Source organism: Narcine bancroftii, chromosome 1 (genome assembly GCF_036971445.1).
Source record: "Narcine bancroftii isolate sNarBan1 chromosome 1, sNarBan1.hap1, whole genome shotgun sequence".
NCBI lineage: Eukaryota > Metazoa > Chordata > Chondrichthyes > Torpediniformes > Narcinidae > Narcine > Narcine bancroftii.
Genome location: NC_091469.1, coordinates 297,726,462 through 297,743,926, shown reverse-complemented (window position 1 = coordinate 297,743,926; position 17,465 = coordinate 297,726,462). Strand labels below are relative to the sequence as shown.

The window sequence follows — 17,465 nt, the reverse complement described above, 5'->3', positions numbered from 1 at the left end:
CAGGCGCAATTTTACAAAAATCCTGCCTGACGTTGAAGGTCAGCTCATGAGTGTGTCACAAATATACAAAGAAGAAAAAAACTTTTTTTTTGCACCAGCAAAACTTAATAAAAAGGACTCCGGAAGTTTGCAAACACTGTGTCACCACAATTAATTTGATATACAAATTATAAATATCGGCAATATTAAACCTTTGGATTCATTTGAAAATCTAACTGCTTAGTTGTTTATCAATTAAATGCATTGTTAATTCCATTAACTTTCCCCAAAATATCTTGTCCACAATTTAACATCTGATATCTTTATTGGTGATCATGATTGTTTTGTAAGAAACTGGAAGTGAGAATATAAGGTGCCTGATCTAACAAAATTGCTTATTGTTGAATTCAATTAGCAGTAAAGGTTTTACAGAATGGCAGACCTGCGAGAGGGTCATGCATCAGCGTACAGCTTAAAAGCGAGGAGTGGCAAGTACTCAAACTAGAAGAGACAGCAAGGGAAATCAAGATCAACATCACAGTTCAAATGTAATGCACTGCAAGATCAGCAGGTAATTAGGAACAGTTTGCGTATTCTACCTTGCTTTTAGTGTTAGAGTTGGAAGTGGAAAAAAGGTCTCCTGTGAAACTAATGGACAAAATTAGAGAAACTGTAAGTTTAATGTGTATTTCATGGCATAAGAGCTTGTTCCCATTGCATGTTCCTCTTCCATTGTCCCTTTGAGACACGTGTGCAAGAAGTATATCCTGCTACAGGTATTTGATGACAGCAATGTTTAGCAACACAGTAGCCGGGCTGTGGGTGACGAGGCGAGGTTCCCACGTAGGAAGGGGGCTGCTGCCATCTATCAAAGGACTCATACAAGGTTGCAGGCTGGTGGAGCCTGGCTCAAGAATGACTAAAGAGGAATCAGGCATAGGAACCGAGATACGAGAGGGTGGTGGAGGCTTCCCAATCACGTAAGAGGTGTGCATATGGAGCTTGAGTTTCTGATAGTTCGGACTGAAGGCTGTGTGGCTGCAGAGGCTGTGAAAGCAATGGAGGCAAAAGCATGGACATTCAGTAATCCTGGTGGGAATCTCTTTTGCTTCTCTTTTTCTGGCTGTAAGGGGTACCTGTTTTATTACATAACAATAAAATAATCTTGAATCAATCCATTCTGCAGAAGGATTCTCAATGCCAAGGACGTAATAGAGATAAATGATGGTACAGATTTACAGATTCAGACATAGAATTAGCCAGAGACAGTGGTGTAGCAGTATCCCCTTTGAAAACAGATATATCATTTGAATACTGTTGTGGGATTAGCCTCCCAGAGGAAATTAACATAAAAGTTTTTGGAACTTTGGGAAGGAAGGAATGAGAAGAGGTAGTGATAGGAGATTCATTTGGAAGGAAGGTAAGACAGGCAATTCTGTGGTCATAACTGAGACTCTAGGCTGGTCTTTATCTATGAGGCTTGCATCAGGAAAGCAATTGTAAGTGGCCATGGGACAATCCAAAGTGAGAAATGAAGACCCAATATCTGTGCCACCTATCAGTACAAAAACATTGGTGGATGTGGATTTTAATATCATGCAATATGAACTTAAGGAGTTAGGAGCTCAATTAAAAAGTAGGCCATCAAAGATGATCTCAGGATTAATTCCTGTGGTACAGGAACAGAAAAATAGAGGAGGTGAATGCTGGTTGTAGAAGGGTGGGATTCAGATTCATGAGATATTGGAACTGAAGAGATACATTTTTTTTTAAAATTTAGAGATACAACACAGCCTTCCGGCCCATAAACCCACACAGCCCAAATACACCCATCTGACTAATTAGCCTACAAACTCCAAATGTTTTTCAAATGTGGGAAGAAACTGGAACACCCACATAGGACACAGAGAAAGTATAAACTTCTTACAGACAGAGCCAGATTTGAATCCTGGTGGCTGGCACTGTAATAGTGTGCTAATCACTAAACTAATTGTGCCCTCCTTAAGATTAATGAAAAGTAATACTATATATATATATATATATATATATACTTGTGTGTGTGTGTATGTGCATGTGTGTTATACACACACACATATAGTAATATAAAAAATAACAGACAAATAATAATGCCTTTGTGGTCTTTGTAAAGGAGAATACAAATAACATTCCAGAGATCTTAAGAATCATGGGGATGATGTTAAGGTGGGATTTAATTCAGCTTTAGAAAGAAAACTGCATTAGGATGGGACTGATGACTGATAAATCCTAAGGGCCTGATAAATGTACCTCCTAAAATACTCAAGAAGGTTGCCCAACAAATAATAGATGTTTTTCTAGTTTTTTTCCAAATATTTTCAAGGACTACTAATTAAAGGTCATAGGGAGAACTGGATACAAAATTTGGATGATACCATGTGATCATATTGAGTGGGGGAGCAACTCTAAAGGCACAACTCTAACTTTTATTCTTCCAAGATAACTGCATGATGTGAAGAAATCCATGTCCCACAATAGTTCACCAAATAGTTGGCAGTGAGATAATAACAAAAATAGAATAATACGAGGAAAACACTCTGGGCTTTAGTAAATCACTTAGCAACATGACCATAAAATGGTAACTTGCTTCATAACTGTACAGTGCCATTTTTTTGTCAAAGACTATAACAAATGAGTTACCAGAATGTTTAGAAACAGTTAATGTTCAAGTGTCCAAAAAGCTTGCAAAGGGGCTGATCAATAATTTAATCTTGAAAATAACTAGTCTTCTTTTAATTAAATTTCACATGGCAATTATATTCCTTCAGTAGGTCTGAAATAAATTAAAAGTATTGTTTTCTAACATCAAAAAAATGATTGAGTTAATATTTTCATGGACCCAGCAGTGGATTACTCAGGCCGTTTTCCAGATTCTTGATACTGTATTCAACCAATACTGAACTACCTATCATCAATATTCCAGTTACAAAAACATCCAAGAATGATATATGTACAGAAATTAATTCCCCACTGTGGGTAAAAGCTTTGTTCCATGTTCAGATAGAGTCATAAAATACAAAAGAGGCTCTTCACCATAACTAATCCATGCTCACCAAGCTGTCTTTCTGAGTTAGTGTCATTTACCTTCCTTTGCTCTATATCCTTTTGTGCTCTTCCTAGCTGTATAAAGTTGTAAGTGTACCCACTTCTATAGCTTCCACTGGGATCTTGTTCTCAATACGAACGACCTCAATTAAACATTTACCCCTTGGGGCCCTCGTAATATTCTCCCCTCTCACCTTAAACCTATGCTCTGCAGTTCTAAAATCATCTACCCTGGTAAATTGACTGTAAGCATTCACTTTATCCATGCCCCAATCCATTATCAAACGCTCAGTATGGATCCCGCATTCTGCAACCCTGGTCTAATTAGCTGATTGGTTAATATAGCCACAGAGGATTATTTTCAGTTTCTCAGCCCCCAAGAATGAACATTTAATGTGAAATGTTTGTGAGGAAGCAATATCTTAAACCATTTTATGCAAGCAAACTCATACAGGATTTTCTACTGAGCACGCATGCCTGATACAGGAATCATTCAGTCACCGACTGACAGACACCATGATCATCACCCATTAAACCCACTATTCATCGCACTAAGCTGTTGTGAAGGTGAAGAAGAAAACTCTTTCATACCTTTGAAGTTCAATGCTAGTTCGCTTTCCATCATTTTGAATATCTAGTTTAGAGGAGGTTCATAGTACATATCCCACCAACACCTTTTCAGGCGACTGTATTTGGGTGCTCATGTTGTTTTAAATATCTTGCATTTCAAGCAGAAAAGCCTCAAAGCCTTCATTCAGTTTGGGTGCAAACATAAACGTTCACTTCATCAATTACTATTTATCCTCAAAGTGCAAATGAAATTATCTAGTTCAAAGAAATTTAAAAATGTCATAATGAATCAATGTGTATACTTAATAGAAGCAAGCTCTGTACTTCTGTCTGAAATTAAGTTGATATTTGATGCTGCAAAACAAGTTTTCAGAAAGTTCAGTTCAGATGATTTTATAACCTCGTTATACGACCTCCATTCTTCAGATGACTCATTTGTCATTTCATTGGTGAATGTGGCATTAAGTGATTTCCAACGATTGTCGAGCAATTTTTGTCACTGATATTATCACACAGTAGTTAAAAAGTGGACTAACTGCAGTTAAAAGTTTCCAAAAGTTCAACTTTTGATAGCAGAGGAAAAAAGTCAGATCTTGATGCAGGGTTCTTCCACTAAAAGCTCTAACCACATCAGATAGCTTACTTATATGGATACTTTGTTTAAACAGTTCTCTTCTTATCAATCACAGCTGGTTAATCTTAACATTGGTTTTAATTTATCAAGAAATTGGGATTCACTTGAAAGTTGCATGTGTAAGGGTTTCTCAGCACATTCTACAAGAATGCTTTGAAGAAATTTAACAAAGCTAAATCTGGCTGATCTTCTTGACTGTTATCCAAAAGCTGAGCTTCATATATTCTCAGTTTTGTCCTCCAAACAGAAAGGCAGCATCATGGATGTGTGTCGGTGTATGCGCACAAGTGCGTGCACATTCGTTCATGCCACTTTTTTGGTAGCTATAAAGTTAAGGAAATTTGCACCATAAGATGGCCATCATGCCCATGCCTAAGCAAGTATGAATTTCTGGTTAATTCGGTTTCCCTGCCAGTGTTTACTATTACCTCACTTGTAAAGTTTACAGTACATTATGTTAATGCTGTGCTCAGGTTAATTCAAAATATTGAAATAAACCTGGCATAATACATTTCAGCTTTGGCTCCTTTTAAAAGAACATTCTATTCTGATCATTTTAAGGGGAAACACCAAAAGGAGTAAACTGGAGTAAACTATAGGTTAATTATGGGAAAAAAATCAACTATTGAACATACTTTCAGGATTAAAATGATGTAATAACGATTTGGGTATCTAAAAAGGGAATAACTAATGATATTTTTCCAACATATCACTAGGAAAGTGCAGTGCAAAATGAGCAGCATTCCCATAAAAACGTTAAGATTTGTTCTATGCTGTCTTTTAATTCAAGAATCTGGCTGCTGCAGGCATCCATGGTTCACCAGAAACACCTAAAGTTTTTTTTTCTCTATCTCCAAAGTGTATACAGTGCACGAGTTTATAGCCAGGAGTACTGCCACCGTTTTATAATCTCTCCTGTATGCATAATACAGCCATTCGCTTCTTTGATGCTTTGCTTTATTTTTGAAGAGCGAACCTTTGCCGTTATTTTTAGATCACTGTTCCAAGTGCCGGTTAAGCCGCGAACGAGCGAACACGGCATGCAAATGGCCCTGGTGAAAAAGCCGACGAGTTTGTTGCTTCAGACATCGGTCTCCACTGGTTCAAGATTGACGGAATTACGTTTGAAAGTGTCTGTGCCGTTGCCTTTGGATGTCTCCTTCAGGCACAGAGACTCTTTCAAGCCCTTCTCCGCTTCCAGGTATTCAGACTTGTGGCCCAAAGAAGAAGAACTGTCGTACTTATTGGAGAAAGTGGAATGGAGATAAGGGAGGGAGCTGGCCTGGGCCAGCTGGGATTGGTCCTCACTGACCGTCTCCCGGTGGTAGAAGTAGTTGAAGTTTGAAACGATGACGGGCACGGGCAGCGCGATGGTCAATACCCCAGCGATGGCGCAGAGGGAGCCGACGATCTTGCCGCCCACGGTGATGGGCTTCATGTCCCCGTAGCCCACCGTGGTCATGGTGACCACGGCCCACCAGAAAGCGTCGGGGATGCTGGTGAAGTGAGTCAAGGGCTCGTCGGCCTCGGCGAAGTACACGGCGCTGGAGAAGAGGACCACGCCGATGAACAGGAAGAAGATGAGCAGGCCCAGCTCCCTCATGCTGGCCCGCAGCGTGTGGCCGAGGATCTGCAGGCCCTTCGAGTGGCGGGACAGCTTGAAGATGCGGAAGACCCGCACCAGGCGGATGGTGCGGAAGATGGCGAAGGACATGGCCTGCTGCCCGCCGCCCCGCGCCTGCGCCAGCTCGGTGCCCAGGGTGATGAAGTACGGCAGGATGGCGACGATGTCGATCATGTTCATGATGTCTTTGAAGAAACTCGCCTTGCTGGGGCAGGCGAAGAAGCGCACCAGCAGCTCGAAGGAGAACCACAGGATGCACACCGTCTCCACGACGAAGAACGGGTCGCTGAAGGTGAGGGCCACCGGCGTGGCCCGCACCGTGTGGTTAAGGCCCGGCAGGAATTCGTGCTCGTCGTGGAACTCGGGCAGGGTCTCCACGCAGAAGATCACGATGGAGATGAGGATGACCAGCACCGACACGATGGCGATGACCCTGGCCGGGCTGGAGCTCTCGGGGTGCTCGAAGAGGAGCCAGACCTGGCGCTTAAACTCGTCCTCGGGCAGCGGCTTCTCCTCCTCCAGGAGGAAGCCCTCGTCCTCGCGGAACTTGAGCATGGCCTCGTGGCCCAGCTCGTAGAACTTGATCTCCTCCGAGAAGGTGTCGAGGGGCACGTTGGCCGGCCTCTTGAGGCGGCCGCCCGACTGGTAGTAGTAGAGGATGGCGTCGAAGCTGGGGCGGTTGCGGTCGAAGAAGTACTCGTTCCTCAGCGGGTCGAAGTAGCACGTCCTGCGGCCCGGGTCGCCCAGCAGCGTGTCGGGGAACTGCTCCAGGGTCTTGGTCTGCGTCTCGAAGCGCAAGCCCGACACGTTGATGACCACCCTCTCGCAGCGCTCGTATTCGCTGGGTCCGCGGCGGGGCGACGGCTCGGCGGGGCATGACGCTTCGTCGCCGCTCATGTTGAGGTGCGGGCGGCGTGTCGGCTGCCGACCCACCCCTTCCTCCTCCTCCTCCTCGTCGTCGACGTCGGGAGTGCGCGAGCCACCGTTGCCCTGGAGACCCTCCCGCTCGAGCTGCTGCCGCGCGCCGCGCGACGAGTCCCCACCGCCGAGCCCCGCAGCTCCGGACGAGCCAGCGGCGGCGTTGCCATGGCGATGGACGCTGCTCCTCCTCCTCCTTCCCTTCCCATCTCCGGAGCGCTGCTGCTGCTGCTGATGGCCGCCGCCGACTGCCGCGTGCTGGTTGCTGTTGGCAGCAGCGCGCGAGTGGGCCAGGCGCTCCTTGCGCTGGGCGTAGCCGTAAGGCCGGTGGCTGCTGCACACACTGCCTTCCGCGCTCACCATTGCAGCCTCCATCTTCCTTTTCCAATGGATCCAGCCTCTCCCTAAACTGTGCACGGCTTCACTGTGCCTTGGGCTAAACGGGGAAGCGCTCCGGCAATGTCAAGAGCGCAGGCTCTGCAAAACACAAAGATGCCACGAAACGTTAATTTGGGACACATCCCTCTTATCAGCACAGATTAAAGTAAAAGCACCCAATTTTGCCACCTGCAAACATTGCACTGCTATATATGCAAAAAGACTCTTTGCAACTTGAAACATATCTATGAATTGACTGCACCCTTGGAAATAACATCCGTCAGAGTTCATTTGTATTTCTGATGGTTGCATTTGAATTCCAACAGGTTTATTAAAATAAAATGCACAGAACGAACTGAGCAATAATGCCTCTCATCAAGGAGTGGGGCTTCTGCCAAGCGTTAGTGCGAAGGGATAGATTGCCCCACACAGCCCACCACCTCCGGCAATCTCCGCAAGTGCAATGCTGCTCGCGTTTCGGTCCAAGCAGTTCCATGTAGCATCGAAGCGAGTGACAATTTTATGCCGTGGGTATGGGGGGGGGGGGGGGTGGGGGGGAACTAAAGGGCCGGGAAAGGGAGGGGAGGGAGGGGGGCTCCGGTGCTTACGCCGCTGGAGCGCTGCCAACGAAGAGGCAAACAGAAACTTACCCCGGACAACTCAGCAGGTAGGCAACACAGATCAATCAAACATTTTTAAGTGCTTGTTGCAAACATTATGGGGGGGGGGGGGGGGGGTGAAAGTGAAACTGAATACCCTAAAGGGATTGATTTGTTGCCTTTGCACAAAAGAAACACTCTCATTCATATCCTGTCTCAATTATATTTCTGCTGCAAGTTATTGTATAGCAGGCGCTTTCTAATGGCAAAATAACACCTCGATGAACGCCGATAGAACATATATTTAATCACAACGGCCAGTATAACAATACTTACAATTTATCCTTGATAAATAGAATCAAGATTCAAGCTGTGCCTGAACCCCATGGCGCTTATAGATTTTGTTAGTCTCCCTCCAGTCTGCTTGGTTTGTGCCAGGGTTACTGTACCACCTCGTACAGGAGAAGGACTAGTCGGCACAGATCACTTGAGCAAGTGCATCCCAACAGTTTTTTCTTACTCTGCCCCGAGTAAAATATCATAAGGTAAGAATTTTGTAAAGAGAAGCAGGGAGTAGTATTTCTGGACACAGAATCTTGGAAAACAAATGATAGAACATACTCTCTGCGTCGTAAACCTCACATGTCACTAAAGCGATGACAGGTTTAGATCAATTCCCTCCAATCCCGGCGAAAAACTGCAGTGTTATCATTCAGATGATGCTTTTACGAAAACCAATTTCATGCTGATTTTTTTTCCACAACATTGAATTTCCTATTTCGCTTTATCCGCTCTAAGCCGAGCCACGTCTCCATTTATTGATACACGGCGTTAAACATTAGTTATTGCTACTATCTATAAGTCTTACTGTGCCTGCTCGCAACTCCAGTTGTGCTGTAAAGAGCAAAACGATGCTTTCTCAGTGAGTCACCTCCTACATAACAGCCTTATATCCTCCCTTAGTGGACGAATTGGATATTGCAGTTTCATTTAAAATCTTGGTACGATTTAAAATTAGCCACAGCAGTTACATAATGTACTGTTCTAAGAAAACACACACACACACTCGTGTATCTATGTATACATGCACACACATACATACATAAAGGTGACTATCTATAGCTTCCAGCTGTAGGACGAAACGTTGTCATTTGGCTCCTCAGTAACCCAATTAGTTGATACTTTTGCAAAAGTCAATAAAACTTTGTCTAAACTGCACCTTATTGTTGCATCTCAACATGTTTGATGTTAAGCATTGTTGCAAGGAATTTATACAAATAAGATGATCAATTGAAGTAACAGGATTCTGTTTTTTATTTACAAAAAAGGCTTTTTTTTGCAATATTGGGATAGCAAGTAAATAACGTAATGAATTTCAGTTTCAATGCATGGGAGCTATTTCTGCAAAAGAAAGGGTTTTATACATAAGACGAATCACTTCAGAAATATATTTATTTGAAATAATCATGTTCATCGTTAAACTGATTAAGAAAATTACATAATTACTTTGGATCAATATAACTTTAAAATAGTATTAAGTTGCAATATTAGGGAAAACAACATTTTAATGCATTCTCCTCATGGATGGAGAAGTGTGACTTCACCTTGTTTTTTACACATTTAACGATGTTTCATTAATTAATGCACAGTGGCTGAACTACTAGACTACTGTTGTTCAAGATTGTTCAAATTGAAGTTGTAGCAACATGGAGAACAGAGAAAGAAATTTTTTGAATATTTTGAAAACTTCTATCTTATTTGAGCCAAATTGTATGTACTCGAATCTTGTCGAATGGGATATCAAGCAATATACATGCTAAAAGCAAGTACCTTGCTCTGCTAGAAGTGCAAGATGATACGGCACCTTGGAATGCAGTGAACAATGAAACCAACAGTGTATCTCCCTGAATTATGAAAATTTAAATTAAGAAACAGAGCAATGCCAGAGAAAGAGAGTGAATGAATAGAGATGAATTATACACAGCCCAGGGAAAGAGGAAAATGTAGAATTAGGTTAATATTTAGGGAAATAAAAAAGATGAGAACTGTAAAGAAAACTTGATTTCACACTTGACATTGCAAATATTTTGACATGCCAAGACCAGTGTGGTTTAAATTGGGTCATTAATTTGCTGGAGAAATCAATTGACATTACATTAAACATCATCAAGTGATTAATAGAGACTTAAGCATCAGTTACATTTTTATGTGCACTTAATGTTCAATTTAGCATGCTTTTAAAAATAATGGGGAGGCTAAGGGCAAGTTGCTGTTTTTACACAGCAATCGATGAAGTGATATGAAATAAATGGAAGACTACAGATATTCAAAATGCAAGGGGCATCTCTACATTTCCTAAATTTTCCATCTGATTCACCCATTCATAATGCTGTTTATCTCTAGATCCTAGTCTATTTATGGAAAAGACTGGCATCTAACTGTAAAGAATCCAAATTTCAATTTCCATGTTAAAATAGTAACTCAAAAATTTTCATTCATAATTCGAAATCAAATTTAAAAAAAGACATGGTAGAAGGTTGAGACCCTTTCTTGGAATTTTACAGCTCCATAATCCAGTGACTCTTACTTACTTCCAGATTCCAAAAGTAAAACATGAAAGACACTGTGGTTGAAGTAAAAACACTATGCTGGAGAACCTCAATAGGCCAAACTGTACTTTATATAGCAAAGGTAAAGATACATAACCAATGTTTCAGGCTGGCTCAAGCCCGAAACGTCGGTTATGTATATTTGCTATATAAAGTACATGGTTCAACCTGATGAGTTGCTCCCGCATTATGTTTTTACTACTTTCAGATTTCAACATTTTTAACTTGCCTAAGATCAACTAATTTAACGTGAGGTCAGAAATTTAACTTGGGACTTTCTATATTACAGTTCAGCTTCATGTTATATTATACTCCTTAAAGTCTCAGGATGAAAAAGGGTCCATCTTGACAATTATATCTTTCCAGAGTTAGAGATTTCTGATGGCATCACTGTATGGCATTTCTACTGTGAAAATAACCATGTATAAATTCTGCTCAGTTACCCATCTTCAAAGCAAAAACCAGGTGAAAGTAATGAAAATGGTATGATAAAATGAGACTAATCTAAGATTGGAGTACTGTTCCCTTCCGGCCTTTGGAAAAACTGTTTTCAAAATATATTCATTGGTATGAGGTGACTTTAGCAGTACCCTACTTAATGGATTTTTTTTTTAATGGAGGCTTTTAGAAAATACTTAAGGTTCATTCTAAGTATTGATAATATTTTGTACTATTATGCTTAGGATGCCTTCCAATATAATATACATTATCCTTCAGCAATATTGTATGTCATGAATTTTAAAGAGCTACTACTCAATGACAGCACAATGGGCTTTGAAAAGCTTTCCCTGTGATTTTCTTCACCAGCACCAGGAAACTATTAAAACAGGATCTTACTTGGAAGAGAGTATTTCACCCATCATCTGGTCACTTCCTTTTCTCACCGCTGTACCTTCAGGTAGAAAGTACAGAAACCTGAAAACATCACCTCTCACTTCAACAGTTTTCTTCCAACTGCGATCAGGCTCCTGAACCTCCCCTTGCTCATCTAATGAGGGAGATTCTGAAATCACAGAAGAGCTGTTTGCCCTGTTGCTCCACACCTTTGCTCAATGAATATGAGCATGCTCTATGGTAACTAAATATTTATTAGCTACCTGTCCTTTGCATTTACTGTCTATTTTTAATTTAATGTATTCTGTTGTAGCTTATTTATTCCATGAAGTACCTGTTCCGCTGCAGCAAGTAAAAATTTTGCTGCATATGTATGTTGTACAATGTATCTAACAATAAAGTAATTATCATTATTGTCATTTAGTCTGTGGATGAGGTATTAATCTCCTGAAGTGCCTGGCTCTCAATATTGTAGACAAAATTACCAGATTCATTTTAATGAAGCAAGAGGAAATTTATTCAATTAGCCAGTTTCCTGTGCGCTATTCTAAAAGTAATTGATCAGTGATTCTTGAGTAGAGTTCAGTTTTTGAAACTCAGCAATGCTTACGCTAACAGATAATTTAGAGGGCCAGAACAATTTTCAACAGTCCAAGACCATTGATTACACACATGGAGCTTTGCAAGCCAAATGCAATGCCCTATATATGGATTGGAATGATTTCCATTCCATCAATGTGCTGATTACTTAAAATGATAGCTACTGCTTCTTGTTCATAAATTCACAACATGTTGGAAGCTGTCATGATGCTCTTCTACTTTGTCAGTCCTGTGACTCAGTTCTATTTCAAAAAGTGGAACAGGAGGCTGGCTGGCTACTGGGTATAAAGGGGTAACTGTCATTCTTCAGCTCAGGCTGCTTATTTGAAGTGTTTGACAGCATGATAGACATGCATCGAGTCTTTTTTTTTCTCCTGGCCTTGGTGAACAGAGCGGAGGTGTGAACATCAGAAGCCCAGCGATTAAAATAGACTCTATCATATAAAAGATTGCATTTGACTTAGCCAAAAAAAAATTAACAATGGACAAAGTTTTGGAGGAATTTGATACCAGACTCTGGAAGTCCTCTACAGTTTACCTTTGGGCATGTGACCAACTCATATTGAAAATCAGAGCTCGATATATAGACATTTAAACCCATGTAGAATCAGCAATTAAACATGGTTTCAACTTTGAAGAAAGACGAACGTCAGCCATAGAGACTCAAGAATCTGCTTCAAGACCTTGTGGTGAATGGGTAGAGTATTTCAGGGCTCAACAAATATCCATCAGTATGCTTTCCTGCAAATGGATGGAATTGTTGATCCCCAGCCTCTTTAAATTAGAAGTCAGGCTATGGGCACAGCATGTGTTACCCTCGTTCATGTTGGTAGAACACTTGCTGACCTGGCATTTCCACTTTCAGTACTGACAGCCCAAGAAAAAAGTACAGTAGAAGTATCTAGATACCAGAAACTGGATCACCTGAGAATCGGACTTCTCAAAAACACCCAAATTTTTTGTGTGCTTACGTGCATGCGTAAGGGCCAAAAATGCACAGCGGAAATTTTATTTTTTTCTTTAAACTGTTTGTTTTTGATAAATAAAGCATGCTGTATTTGCTAAATAGTTAACTATCAAAATTAACTTGTTCACCCCTTCTTCATTCCTCCTTAAATTTCAATTTTAAAGGTACTGCCCGACAATTCAGAAAATCCGGAAAGACACAATCCCTGAGCAGTCTGGATTTTAGGACTTCTACCGCAGTGGACCAATTCTAATCACATCAAGCACTTCCGCAGGAGAGGACATTTAACAGAGATGTTCACATTGCTCAAAAAAAAGTTTTAAAAAGATGTTTCCTCTGATTGAATGGTCAATAACTAGAATGACAGGTTTAAGATAAATGAGAACAAGTAATGAGGATTTGGACAGTATGTCCTTAAAGGCTCGTCAAAGTAAATTCACTTGCAATCTTCAAAAAGGAATTGGGGAAAAAACTTAAAGGAAGAAAGAAATATTTCAGAGAATTGTTGAAATAACAGGGAGTAGATGCATGGACTTTGAAAGAGATAAGGCAAAAATGGGATGCATGGCTACCTTCTGAGCAACAATACTATAGGAGTCCAGGAACAACGATAAGTCACACTACAGAGAAGAGGTGGAAAATCTTGTGAAATGATGTGAGATTAACAAATTGAGTCTCACTGTGGATGAGACAAAGGACATAATTGTGGACTTTAGGAGGACAAGGAAGAACCACCCTCCACTACACATCAATAACTCGGTTGTGGAGATAATAGGGAACACCAAGTTCCTCAGAAGCCACTTACCAAGGTACCTATCATACACACACAACATTTCTTCACTTGTCAGGAAGGCACATTAGTGGGGGCATGGCCATGCAAAGGACTTAGACGAGTTATGGAACATCGAGTGAAAGTCCAAAAGGACAGAGGCTGGGAGTTGGGACAAGAACTATATATTATCCTGGAGAAAATATAAAAATTGAGCAACCAATTTGTTGGTGTCAAAAATGTAATGAGAGACATGATTGAAAGGATGGCTGGAATTAAAGAAATTGTTGAAGACAATGGAAAGAATGGCTCAAGCAGAAGTTGACTTGGTAAAAATGCAAGTTAAGCTAAAAGCCTTGGAGAAAGATGCAAAGCAATGAGAGTCAGACAGACAAGGTCTGCTGGACAAGATCGACCACATGGAGAATTTTAGCAGACAACATAATGTCTGAATTATTGGACTGAAAGAAAGAATCAAGGGAAGATGTCCAGTGAACTTCTTTGAAACATGGATCCCGCAAGTGCTGGGAGAAGACAAATTCAGAGAAAAATTGCATATTGAAAGGGCTTACTGGACCCTTGGACACAAGAGAGCTGGCAATCAGCGATCATGACTTGTCCTGGTAAGACTTCTGAGTCACCAGAAACAGGAGACAATTCTGGGAGCACCACATGAATTCTTTAAGCAAAATAGTGGCCTGCCTGAGATTGACAATGAAAAATTGCTATTTTTCCAAGATTTTAGTCCTACTTTGATTAGGCAAAGGAAGGAATTTAATGATGTAAAGACAATTGCATTCCATGACTCTCAGATTTGAAGTGGCAGAAGGTAATGGACGATTTTTCAAGATTAAGAACAAAGTGGAAGACTTCCTGTGTGGTTTATGAAAAGGCTAAGGTTGCCAAAGAAGAATTCGGTGAAGAATGTTTACAATGGGACTAAGTAAAAGTTGTATTTTTTTTCAAAAACCATCTTGTATTTATTGTTGGAAAGTAAATTTTATTGAAATGTTTACGAAGAGCTCAGATAAGAGTGAAAACTTGGGAAAAGTAGTAGCAAGGTAGAGACTCCTGTCCAAGGGGAAGAATGATGCCTGGAGAGGAGTATCTATAAAAGATGATGCTAAAGCAAGGGGTTCTTCTTCCTTGAGAGATTCCGCAGACTTTTATTGTGGGTTTTCGGGGTTTCCTGTTTACATCAGGGCAGGAGCAATGTATGTGTGTTTTTTAAAGGGGAAAGATCACTGTATTATTTAAACAGTCAAAAGTTTTTATTGTTAAACATTATTTGTTTAAAAAATCAATATGGACAGAACATTAAAATGTATTAGTCTAAATGTTAATGGGATAAATGAGGCGTTGAAAACGAGGCGGGTCTTGATGCTCATAAAAAAATTAAAGGCAGATATAGTCTTTCTACAAGAAATAGATCTCACCAAATTGGAACATGCGAAATTGAAAAGAGGATGGGTGGGACAAATAATATTGTCTACATTTGGCTCAAAAACAAGAGGAGTAGTGAGTCGAATTAACAAAAAATATGCAAATAATAATAGAAGAGACATTAACTGACCAAGCCTGAAGATTTGTAATGGCACATTGTAAAATTTACGTAGAATCATGGATGTTTATGAACATCTATGCACCAAATTATGATGATGAAGCCTTTATGAAAGATATCTTTTAAAAAAACAGCAGAAGGAAGACAAAATACACTGGTCGGAGGAGACTTAAATTTCTGTCTAGATCCAATACTGGATAAATTAGTCAGAACAGAACAAGGGCAAAAGCTACAAAAGCAACACTATCATTTATGAAGGATTTAACTTTGATTGATATATGGAGGAAGTTTAATCCTGTAGAAGAGACTATTTGTTCTATTCAAGAGTACATGATTTACATACAAGAACTGATTTGTTTTTAATGTCAGCCCAATTAAAAAGTAGAGTGGTAAAAATGGAATCTTTGGCGAGCCTTTTTGAGGTCATTCGCCATTATCTTTATTGCACTAATGGAAAACAAGAAAGTGTGTGTAGATGGTGTCTCAATGCCGCGCTGTTGAAAAGGAGGGACTTTTGTGAGTTTATCAAGAGAAAGATAAAACTATTCTGTACCTTCCTTTTACTGATAATAGCTTTTAATATGGGATACACTTAAAGTTTATCTAAGAGTACAAATGATTTCTTGTACAAAAAATCTTAATAGAGAATATGCTACAGAGCTGGATGATCTTGAGAAAGATATAATGAAATTAGAAAAGGAATATCAGAAAACAGGGTCAAAGAAAAATATAGACTATTAGAGGATTTTAAAAATTGAAATATAATTCATTGCAAACATACAGAATGGAAAAAAAAATATAAAAAAAAAACAAAAATATGAATTAGGAGAATGGGCGCATAAAGTTTTTACTTGGCAGGTAAAGGCAGCATCTAGAATGATAAATGCAAAAAAACAGAGGCTGGTTAATATATAATCAAAAAGAAAGAAATAATATTTTTAGACAATATTATATGAAACTATATAAATCAGTCATTAGGAGATGAAAATGAAATGGGTGAATTTTAACAAATGTTGAACTTGCAAAATTAGAATCTAGGGAACAAATTGCCTCTTTCACAAGAGTAGAAATTGAAAATGCTTTGGGCACTTTACATCCTAACAAATCTTCAGGGGATGATAGGTTTCCTCCCGAGTTATACAAACAATTTAAGGATTTATTAATGCCTCATATGATGGATGTATTAGACTGGGCAGTGGAGATCCAGGCCCTCCTGGAATCTATCTCAACTGCTATAATTACAAGACTACTGAAAAAAAATAGAGACCCATAAAAAAACTTTATTATATAGACCTAAATCACTCCTTTATGCTTATTACAAAATATTGGCAAAGACATTAGCTAATAGTCTGGTACAATATCTACCAAATTAATACATGCAGATCAGGTGGAATTTGTCAAAAGAAGACATTAATCAAATAGCCTAAGTAGACTATGTAATATAACACACATGGCAAAATCAAAGTTGAACCCAAGTTTAACCATCTCGCTAAATGCAGAAAAAGCATTCTACCGTTTCTTATTTAAAACACCGGAAAAATTTGGTATAGGCATAAAATTTATAAACGGGATAAAAACTTTATCATAAACCACAAGCCAAAATTTTAACTAATAATTAGATGTCAGCAGTTTTTCCCATGAGTAGATCAAGTTGACAGAGGTGTCCTCTGTCTCCAACACTTTTTATCCTAGCTATTGAGCCACTGGCAGAGATCTTAAGGAGAGATCTGGATATTACGGGCTTCAAAGTTTGACAGGAAGAACATAAAATTAGTTTATTTGCTGATGATGTGCTATTGTGTGTATCTGACCCGGTTGAATCCTTGATAAAATTACAAACAACATTCGGAAAATATGGAAGAATATCAGGTTATAAAATAAATATGGACAAAGGAATGAGATAATGGCATTGAAAATTTTTGATTATGAAAGATATCAAAAAGGTAGCAGATTTAAATGGAAGATAGATGGAATCAAATATTTAGGAATAATGATATAATAATTCACAGAACAAATAAATGTAATTAAACTCCTCTTTTAGAAAAAAGAAAGATTTACGGAAATTGAAAGACCGGCTGATTTCTCAAGTGGGAAGAGTAAAGTGGTGATGCCAAGATTACAGTATCTTTTTCAATCATTGCTGATCGCGCTACCTAAAGATTTCTTTAAATTATTGAATGATGACATAAGGCAAATCCTATGGAATAACAAAATGTCAAGAATTTCATTGGAAAAGCTAACATGGTATATAAATTGGGAGGACTTAGACTTCCGGACTGAATTCAATAGAAGAAGAGACAGTGAAGGAATGATAAGTGGAATGATGTTAATAACAAAAAAGA

General features: G+C 39.6%; 1 protein-coding gene across 3 annotated transcripts in view; it reads right to left on the bottom strand.

Moving 5' to 3' along the window:
• Positions 1 to 7,008, bottom strand: part of LOC138746749 (potassium voltage-gated channel subfamily A member 4-like) — a 33,151-nt gene extending 26,143 nt beyond the window's left edge. For all 3 annotated transcript variants that reach the window (XM_069905126.1, XM_069905119.1, XM_069905133.1), the window contains exon 1: positions 3,652 to 7,008. In XM_069905126.1, the coding sequence (XP_069761227.1) occupies positions 5,346 to 6,785 (1,440 nt within the window). In that variant the 5' untranslated portion in view covers positions 6,786 to 7,008 and the 3' untranslated portion in view covers positions 3,652 to 5,345. The remainder of the gene's footprint in view (positions 1 to 3,651) is intronic.
• Positions 7,009 to 17,465: the final 10,457 nt, after the last annotated feature.